This window comes from Pseudochaenichthys georgianus, chromosome 12 (assembly GCF_902827115.2).
Source record: "Pseudochaenichthys georgianus chromosome 12, fPseGeo1.2, whole genome shotgun sequence".
Classification (NCBI taxonomy): domain Eukaryota; kingdom Metazoa; phylum Chordata; class Actinopteri; order Perciformes; family Channichthyidae; genus Pseudochaenichthys; species Pseudochaenichthys georgianus.
The window spans coordinates 9,534,230-9,544,730 of NC_047514.1; the positions used below are offsets into that span (position 1 = coordinate 9,534,230).

Below are 10,501 nucleotides of genomic sequence, written 5' to 3' on the forward strand. Positions count from 1 at the left end.
AGTGTCTGTACAGAGGTTGACTCGAGCCAAGCAGCGCGTGGGTTCTGGAAAGCTTGTACCCTGGTGTTTAACAAGGGGGGAAACAAAACATTTGTTTTTCTGTTGAGTATACCGGGATGGAGTAGTGCTGTCACGGCTCGTGCTCTCTGGATGATAACGGGATAATTTTCCTTCGAAGCCATCAGATGTTTCCAGTGGTGGATTTCAATGTTTTGGAATGTGTTTGATGCGCATTGACCTTTTTTTCTCGACATGTCCTCCTCTGGGCTTCCCTCCACACTCTGTTTCACATTTTACCTGGAACATGTGGAATATTTTACCATTTTATTCCACAACCTGTTTTATTCCACAACCAACGAAAAGGCTTGAATGATGGACATCATTTGAGATGAAAAACAGCACTTTTGGGGATCGTGTTTTGCTTGTGCGCGGCTCGTGCCTGATCTCGCGCCTCAGTAGCCTGTTGTCCGTGTCCGTGGAGCAACGCGCAACTTTGCCGAGAGCTGGAGCTGGATTTGGGGATGCAGCTGGTCTGAGCGGCGCGCCAGGGCCAGACGCAGGGGACACACGGAGCGGCCCCGGTGTTCCGCCGTTGTGTGCTTGGACGGGGCATCCGGTGCAGCTGTGGAGCGCGGATGATGAAGACGGTGGTGATGATGATGAGGATGATGATGAGGATGTTGAATGGCCCGGCAGCTCGAACAGGCACTGGGGTCCCGCCGTCATTATGTTTAATGCTGTGCGCTCTAGTCTTTCTCCCATCGTGCGTTCACTCGCACCCGCAGCCGTGCCAGGTGCTGAAACGGATCGGACACACGGTTCGGATCGGGGCTCTGCACGTGCAGCCCCGCTTGCTCTCCACCACAACTACCGGTAGCTCTAAAGACTGGGACGCGGATAGAGGCTGGATTGGAAGTGAGGAGTTGGAAAAGCAGGTACAAACAAGTTCTGGTGCACCTAGATACGGAAGCCTCAGGACTAGAGGCACCGTTAATTCCCAGAGGGGGGCCAGCAGGAGTAAGAGCCAGGCAAGACAGCGTGAGGAGAACACCTCGAGGGAGAACCGCGTGTTCGAACCCCGAGACTCGGTCCTGCTCGCGGTGGAGGCTCTCAACCGGGCCGGATTGCTGCCATACAATTTATCCATGGAGGTCGTCATGGCCGTTGGGTCCGGTTTGGGGGAGCTTCCCGCGTTCTCCTCCTCCTCTGCGGGCAGCCCCGAGGGCGACGACCCGCTGTCTTTCTTGGAGAGCGTTTGTCACACCGTCATCGTGCAGGGGGTTTCCGCCATGGTCTCCTTTCCACGGAACCTGGACGAGTTCGTCAAGTTGGAATTCATCTCGCTCGCGCTCCAGGTGCCAGTAGTCAGCGTTGTGCAAAAGGAGTTTACGCGCCAAAGTGAGGTAAAAGAAAAAAAAGTTACTCAATTACATCTGCACTGCACTGTTGAATAATGCACTTTGACATACAGGTGCAGTGGATGTAGAAAGTGTTATGAAGGAAAACTACTGTGACAAGTCAGTCATGTCCAATAATCTATGAATATACAACTGTTTTATATATAAACAAATAGATTCTTCACAGTTTTTGACATCATTAACATTTGTTTTGGTGGATTTACAAGGCATATGGGCCACCAGTAGCCTGCCTATTAGACAGAGTCTGAAAGGGAAATTCTTACTCACACTGTTTCATCTTTTTATTTTCTCCTCCTCCTACTGTGAACAAGTCATTCTTTCAGATGAAGGGCACAACATTTTCCTTTCTTTGCCTTGCTTGTTCAGTACTCCATTCTTGGTAAATGGCCCAATTAAGCTATATTGGCGACACAATTTTGGACACAAGCTGATTTTCCTTTTCACATATGACATCAGCTTGTGGAGTCTGAGAAAGGCTGCAGGAAAAAACCTTCAAACCGGAACACAATTATGAGGCATTTAGGCTTTGTCCATGGTGCAGACAAGGAGGAGATGAGTGCATTGTGTATTCTGTTATAGACAAGGTTTGCAGTGAAAAAATACGATTGATATACTGTAGATATGCTATGTACACCAGGCAGGACATGCATGCCCTGAGGTTCTTTTGTCCAAGCTTTGTTGCTATTCAGCCTTCCATGGGCAGAGGTTCAACAACATGAGAGAGAGAGAAAATATTTTAAATTGCAACTCTAACCTCAAGCTGACCTGACATCTCCAGTATTGATCTGACTTATTTCCTTTCAACAATAAACTATTAATTGCCCGTTCTCAATCCATAAGTTATGATCAGAAGCTTATATCATAATCATACTTTGTTAACCTGCTAGCGATGAGCTGCACAATCAATGTAAGGTCAAAAATCCGATTGGATACTGGCCTACTCTTATGGGAAAAAAATATGTTTAGAACCAACCTTAAGAAATAGAACATTGGATAATAACACTCTTGGTATTTGGTGTATTCCAATTAATGCACACTGATAAGTGCACAGGGAGTCAACTATAGAGGTGTCTCACTGGTTTTAAAATAAGGTGAACATTGTTCCTCCATAGTGTTCTCTAAATCAGGGGTTCCCAAAGTGGGGGTCGCGAGATGTTTTCAGAATCCTCTTGATGATCCTCACCTCCCTGAGGTGTTTAAAAAAAAAAAAAAAATTAAATTTTTTAATTATTATTATTTGTATTATTATTAATAATAATAACAACGTGTGCATAGACATTTTGTATTATGTAAGTCTGTTTAATAGGTAAGCGGGACAAATAAAGGAATTTTGATTCTGACAGATTTACGACAGTCATTTTCAGCTCAAAGGTCACTTTACAGCACCACAGTAAATATCAGAGACGTAAAACACAACAACTATACGAATATATTTCTTCTGAACAGATCTTTAATACATTTTTCAAAATGAAACGTTGGTTAGTACCAACTAGTAAGAAGGCAGACAGGCCAGCGGAGAAGGCAGCGGAGGAGAGCGGAGAGCCGCCATCACAAAGGCCGTCGACTTCTTGCGCAGGAGGAGGAGGAGGAGACGACAACCGTAAGGCGGTCCATAAGCAGTCAGACCAGCCTTCATCCAAGTGTCGCAAGTATCGAGAGGAATACATCCAGTACGGATTCACATGCCTCATTATCAATGAAGCACAACATCCCCAATGTGTAGTGTGCACTGAGGTTCTTGCCCATGAGAACCTAAAGCCCGTGAAAATGCTCAGACATTTAAACACGAAGCACCCCTCTCTTGCTACTAAACCAGCAGAGTTTTTCAAGAAGAAGAGAATTGCAAGGCCAAAAGAAAGTTTTAACTAACCAAGCAACAATCCCTACCAAGGCTCAAAAGGCATCATATGAGGTGGCATATTTAATTGCACAGGCAAAAAAGCCACACACAATTGGGGAAACCCTAATTAAACCTGCTGCTATCGCTATGTGTATAGGCAATGCATGGGGATAAACAGGCACGGGAGCTGGAAGCAGTGCCGCTGTCTGACGGGACCATATCCCGGCGCATCACGGACATAGCCCAGGATATCAAGTGTCAGCTGATTGACAGAGTGAAGAAAGGGAAATATGCTTTGCAGTTAGACGAATCCACAGATATGTCAAACTCTGCCCAACTGCTTGTTTTCGCCAGATACAGTTTTGATGGAAAACTTGATGAGGACATGCTGTTTTGCACCCCGCTGGAGCTAAAGTGCACAGGCGAGTACATTTTCACAATACTTGACTGTCTTGGGATGAGTGCATCGGTGTGTGTACAGATGGTCCTGGAGCAATGCTGGGGAAAAAGAGAGGACTAAAAGCAAGAGTCCTACAAGTGGCGCCCCACGTTATCTTTACGCACTGTATTATCCACAGAGAAGCTCTAGCAAGTAAAACGCTTAACCCAGAGCTTAAAAGTGTTCTTGAGACGGCGATAAAAATGGTCAACTACATCAAATCCAGTCCACTCAATACCAGGCTGTTCGCCAATCTCTGCAACGAACTGGGATTGGAGCATCAGGGCCTGCTGTTCCACACAGAAGTCAGGTGGCTTTCAAGGGGAAATGTTCTCAGCCGCCTGTATGAACTGCGGGACGAGGTGCGCTTATTTCTCATGGAGCATGGGTCCCAGCTCGCTGACCACCTGACTGACCCTGACTGGTTAACAAGGCTGGCATATTTGTCTTATTTGACAGACTGAACGGACTTAACCTGTCATTGCAAGGTGAAAACACAAGCATCATGTCCTTGAATGATAAAATCTGCGCATTCAAGAGGAAAGTGGATCGCTGGACTGCGCGAGTTGAAATGGGCAGGATTGATATGTTTCCTGAGCTGGAGGAATTCATAGAGGAAAATGATCTTAGTGTTAACTCTGTGAAGAAGTCTATCACGACCCACCGGCAAGCCCTCCTGGAACACTTTAACAAGTATTTCCCAGAGAAAGCAGCTCCGGAAAAATATGACTGGATAAGATCACCATTTACCGTAACGACCGCAAGTCATCTGTCATCCGACATGGAGGACGCACTGACTGAACTGTCAAGTGACCGCACATTAAAGACAGCTTTTAATGCGAAGACGCTTGCTGAGTTCTGGATTTCAGTTGAGAGGGAATACCCACAGCTTTCCAAGGCCGCGATGGATGTGCTGACGCCGTTTGGCTCCACATACCTGTGCGAAAAGACTTTCTCTGCACTGACATATATAAAAAACAAATACAGATCTCGTCTAAACGTGGAGGATGATCTCCGAGTGGCTGTCTCCAAAATTAAGCCCAGGATGGATTTGCTGTGCTCCACGCATATTGCCCACCCGTCTCATTAGGTGAGATTAACGCTGAAACATAGCGTATTCCCCAAATGTAAAGATGCACCGCAACAATGTTCATATGTTTATATTAGTTATTATGACCTTTTATGTCTTTACAGTTTGCACCGCAACAATGTTCTCCTAATTCACAGGAGATTACTTTGACTCACGAGTTCTGCTGTTATCTTATATTAAATTGCTATATGTAAAATCATATCATGGTTGTCAGGCTGTTCTGTTGTTGTGTGTTGTCATTATGCACGTGTTTGGATACGCCTATTAGTGCGTGTGTCCTGTGCACACGTTTTTCTTTTTCTTCCAGTCACCACGTGATAGTGGGGGGTCGCCAGTCTCTCGCACTGTTATTTTGGGGGTCGCGGGCTGAAAAGTTTGGGAACCCTTGCTCTAAATGACTCCACTAGCTTTTGTACGCTACAGAAAAGCTATGTATAGCCCTTTAACTCAGAACTCTTTTTTTTTTAAAAACAAATGGCCAATAGATTGTACTATTATTGTTTCAATCAAAAGCAATACTTTTACATTATTGCCTCTTTCTATTTAACCCTTAACCCTAACTCTCTACTATAGCTTAATCTGTTGTGAAAGCTCTTGTCTGCACCTTCGAACCCTGACCCAAACCCCTTGGAAATTGTTTAAAAGCCATGAATCATTGGAAATATGATGTGTTTGTTGGCCATAAGATCCATTAAGGCAGCATCAAACAAAAAGTTGTTGTCATTGCCTTCCAGAAGTATCCATGTTCCAAAAGTAAACCTAAACACTAGGCAACTCCTACTGATAGCTCGGCAAAACATATCTATCATATAGAATAGGGAGGGATGAACCCCTCTTTAATGGTCACACATGCAGAGCACACAGCACACACAGTGACATTTGGCCTCTGCATTTAACCCATTCTAGTACCACAAGTCTACTAGGGGCAGTGGGCAGCTATTGTACAGCGCCCGGGGAGCAATGGGAGTGAGGGGGGAAGGGGGATGTCCGGTGCCTTGCTCAAGGGCACCACGGCAGGGCAGGAGGTGAACTGGGACCTCTCCAAGTAGAAATCCACACTCCATATTTAGGTCTGAACGGGGACTTGAGCCGGCGAACCTACGGCTCACAGTCCAAGCCCCTACTGACTGAGCCACTGCCGGACGGATATTGATATTGTGGTATGATATTTTTAAGCCCTTTAGATTTCCGATCTCTTTGTATGGCTTTAATAAGGTGGCACTAACATGGCAGTAATCGTATATTAAAGAGTAGAGGTGAGGGCATGTGTCCGTGTTGTTGACTTCCACGCACAACCTTCCTGGCAGGGGCAAAGAGCATCATTGTTTATTTTTGTATGCAATTGAAACACACACACACACACACACACACACACACACACACACACACACACACATACACACCCACATCCGAACCATTAGTTAGACTGAAGGGTTCTGGGACACTTGCCACCTACTGAGCTTTAGAAACGTGTGTGTGTGTGTGTTTAGGGTAGCCTAAAATCTAATTTCCCGCTCCGTGCACAAGGAAGCATTTGCTTTAAGCAGTTAGTAGGTGTTAAAGTCCAAACTGGTTCTACAAAGTCCAATAACAGGTATTCGCTGTAACAGACCAACCAACAGACACATATTCATTGGTTGATGGATGGATAGATGGTTTGTTGGTTGGATGGATGGATAGGAAAAAACATTTACTCTGCAATTGACAGACAAACAAACAGATTGTGTCAAACTCATGTGTGACTATTTGAGAGATGGCTTAACTCCCTCCTGAATGAATCTAGTTTTCCTAGCAAATCCCAACTGATGGCTGACTGCAATTTCTCCGAAGCAGAGTTTCCAAGTTGTGAAAACTTTCTAAATGTATTTAGAGGATTCCATTCTGACCTTTGCCTTATGCCACAAAAGTGTATACAATAAGATGGTAAGATTGAAAATATTAACTGTCTTGTATTATCAAAATAATGTGAAGGGGTTAAAGTGGAAATTAAGTCAGAGGTCCATTTATTGTGTTGCAGACTTATACTGAAATTAGCATGCTAAATGAATAACCCTATCCCATTCTATCTTGTAATACATGTTGTTCCTCGAGAGGCGAGAGTGACTCATTGTTGCGTAATAGGGCGAAAAAGTACAGTGGCCCCAAACGATTGTCAATAATAACTCCATGGCAGTTTGTTTAATAGATTACATCCAACATGGCAGGAACAAGACAACAACTCACACCCTTGCCAGGTCTCTGTGACAAGAACATGTGGCAGTTCCGTGAGATAGACCCCTAGTAAGCAGATTTGAATTCTTGAATGCTTTAATTCAGCCGGAGCAAAACCCAGCAACGTATAGTTCTGATCCAGGGTTACTGCTCCTCTGACTCCCCACTGCATCAGCAATCCTCCTGTTGCTTCCGTTACACTTGTTAGGCCCAGCGCTCAACCAGCCCTCTGTGGCCTAGCGCTTGTTTGTGCTAGCTGAATTTGAGTTGCTGAAGACCACTGAGTGTGTCATGTCCTGCCTGAATTTTTTGTAGTTAAGTTATTCTCTTGGAAGACATAAGATTGCAGTGTTTTCCGACCAGATCTCAGATTTTGATCAGTTGTTCGAAAGACTGCCCCTAATTTATTTTAGGCATGTGGCTACTACACATTCATCCTTTAAACAGTATTCAATGATGAACAGGGAGGCGTAGTGGATAGAGCGTTGGTGTTCGGATCAGGGGGTCACAGGTTCAAACCCCACTGCAGTCAGCATGTCGTTGTGTCCCTGGGCAAGACACTTCACCCCAAATTGCTCCTGTGTGGATTGTCCACAGCATTGAGTATGTAAGTCGCTTTGGATAAAAGCGTCTTACAAGTAACATGTAATGTAATAAAAAAATATGTAACAGCATAATATAATCACCCAGCAAGCGACCTGTATTACTGTATACGCCCAAATTGTGTTACGTCAGGGTTGAAACAAAGAGGCTGCATGAATATATGGAAATATGCTTCTGAACCAAAAAATGTATGTGAACTCCGAGCAAAGGGATCAGGTGGGTTGGGCAGAGAGGCTTTGGGAGCTGCAAAGGGTTGAGAATTTAGAATATAAAAAACACTGTAAGCCTAGAATGTATTTTTCAATTAGATCCTGGTACGTTAATTTGTAGATTACACTGATTAGGATAATGGAGTAATTATTATGTCCTCAGAAATCTATCCAGGCATAGCAGATGAATGATAGGGCTTCACTGACTATGGGGAGAATTAGTGAAGCTTCTCATTGTCTATTCATAAATATGGCAGTGACATAAAGAGGGCATTAGGATGAAAGGCTGTAACTAGAGTATGGGTAAAGGTCTACAAGTGGTTCAGGGTTGGGGCCGAAGGGGGTTGTTGAAGTGTAAAGATGTAAATGTAAAGATTTTGCAACATATGCCAGAACTTGATTATTACAGCGTTCTTTAAGTCTATTAAAGAAAACTTGCAATCTTGTAAAACAAAACAAAAACAGAAACACAATTTAATTAGTTTCACACTTTCCCCACAATGAATCATCTAATCAGGGACGGATCAATACCAACACATTATTAGTTTATTCGATTTGTCCACTGACTCTTGATTCTGCCAGTCCCTGCACTTTTACCTCAAAGCAAGCCATGCAAGTTTCCTCACATTAAAACAAAACCCAGCAAATGTGTTTAAGGTGTGGAAGTCATATGAAAAAAAAGAGATTTCTGCAGCGAGAAGAGTGATGAAATAGAGCACAGTGACAACAAAGCTGGGATTTCCCAGTGCTTTGAAAGCAGCCGTTGTATTTATTTAAGAGAGCAGACTGCCGCACTTTGTGGCACATTTCTTGCCTGTTTATTTACATGAGGAACAAAGAGGGGGTTACAGATTGTGATCACAGTGTAGAAGTGCTACAGCTGAGAATAAATCCTCCTATCCTCCTGGGGGATGAGAGGAGGTGAGAGGCTGATGCCCTGCGGAGTACATTACCATTTCTTTCCCAGAAACAGGACTTCTAAAACTGAAATGAAACACGCACAATTGTTTTTGTTATTGCTTTTGTTGCAGCAATAATCCAGCCGTGTGTATGCAATAAACAGATGAATAACGATGATCTTATTTGCATGCCCATTGGGTACAAAGATTAATGGGATAAATGAAATTAACCAATAGCTTAATCTAATGGCCTCTTAGTGCAAAGTTTGTGGAAAAGTTGTAAAGTCAATAACACTGAGATGCTGAGGGCTTTTTAAGTGTGTGCTTGTGTTTGTGTGTTTGACTGGATGCAAGCAGGTGCTTGGCGGATTGATTGACTGGTATGTTGAGTAAGTATGCCAAGACACACTGACGTAGATCTGACAGCTCAGTATTAAAAGGATGACTCGACTGTGAACACTTTCAATTGTATCAGCTCATTTTCTGGATTTCTATATTTGTTTTGTGGGTTAGGACTGCTCTGAACATAATGGCACTAAAGAAGATATTTGAGTAATTAGAAAAAGGAAAAAGAAAGAAGCCAAGGTGTCTTGCTCTGCAGCTACCAGTCCATAATCTGTTCTTTTGTCGGATCGAGATGACTGAACTAGACTGAACTACTGCCAGGTGGTTTTGGCTATTTCAGCCAGTGATATACAAATCGTACATATTTTACAGTATTGACAATCATGTCATGTAATGTATAAAAAATGTGTAATGATAAAGTCCAACCTTGCAGAGAGCTGTTTTCGCAATCCTTGATTTACATGTATTACCTTTGCCAAGGAGGGTATGTTTCCGGCTTGATTTGGTTCTGTTTGTTGGTTTATTTGTTTGTCAGCAGTTTTATGGAAATCCTTCGGATTAATTTGAACTGAAACTTGGAAAAGGGTGTAACATGGGCCAAGGACAAACCCATAACATATTTGTTCATTCAAATTGAAATTGGAATTTAGTGCTTTTTCTATTTAACATGAAAAATGGTAAGAAAATATAGCAGTTTTTTTAATTGGAAAAAAGGTGGACCAACATCCAGTAAAAAGGGTTGTGTCCTACTTGTGTCCTGGTTCACATGACATGGAAGCTATTCAAAAATGATGCCCACTTGAGATACTGTTGTTAAGAGTAAGGGCTTGAATGTGAGCCAATTGTCCTCTGACTGACAACAGTCTAAGTAAGAAAATGCTGCAGGATCCACTGTCTGCTGAATATACAACCTAAAGCTAACTTTACTGCGGTATCATCATAAAGTAAATACTGATTGCACAATGCTATGGCTATGAAATAATGACTCCATCTGCTTTTAAGTTGGTTCCATATAAGCCTTGTTTCTTTATGCAATTATGGCTGCCACGGGGTACCATCTTCCGGGAGAATTAAGTCTCCATTGATGGCACAAAGGCGTGTTGTTACCCATAGTGCAGCAAAAGCAGGAAAGCATTATCGTATTTTGTTTTCCCCGGGAGCCATCCTTACTTACCAAGTGAGTATTAATGTTAGTTATTTGCAGTTACCATCGCCAGGAGTGGAAATGAGTGAAAGGAACAACTGAAGTCACTGAGGAAAACCGAATGCAGTATGACCAGTGTTGTTAATAGTTGCTAAGCTGTGAGAAAAGTTGAGGGAGTTGAGAATGTCTCTGTTTTAAATGAAGTAACATCATTTTTTATAGGGTATAGAAGTTGTGAGACTTGCGATTTAGGCTCTGAACAACTTCACATACAGTCTACTTTTCCTTATAATTTGGGTTTAA

At 43.2% G+C, this 10,501-nt stretch overlaps 1 protein-coding gene across 1 annotated transcript in view; it reads left to right on the plus strand.

Moving 5' to 3' along the window:
* The first annotated feature begins 635 nt into the window (after positions 1 to 635).
* grin3a (glutamate receptor, ionotropic, N-methyl-D-aspartate 3A) overlaps positions 636 to 10,501 on the plus strand; it is a 61,728-nt gene continuing 51,862 nt past the window's right edge. Inside the window, exon 1 of the mRNA XM_034096283.1 lies at positions 636 to 1,403. Coding sequence (XP_033952174.1) covers positions 636 to 1,403 — 768 coding nt within the window. The remainder of the gene's footprint in view (positions 1,404 to 10,501) is intronic.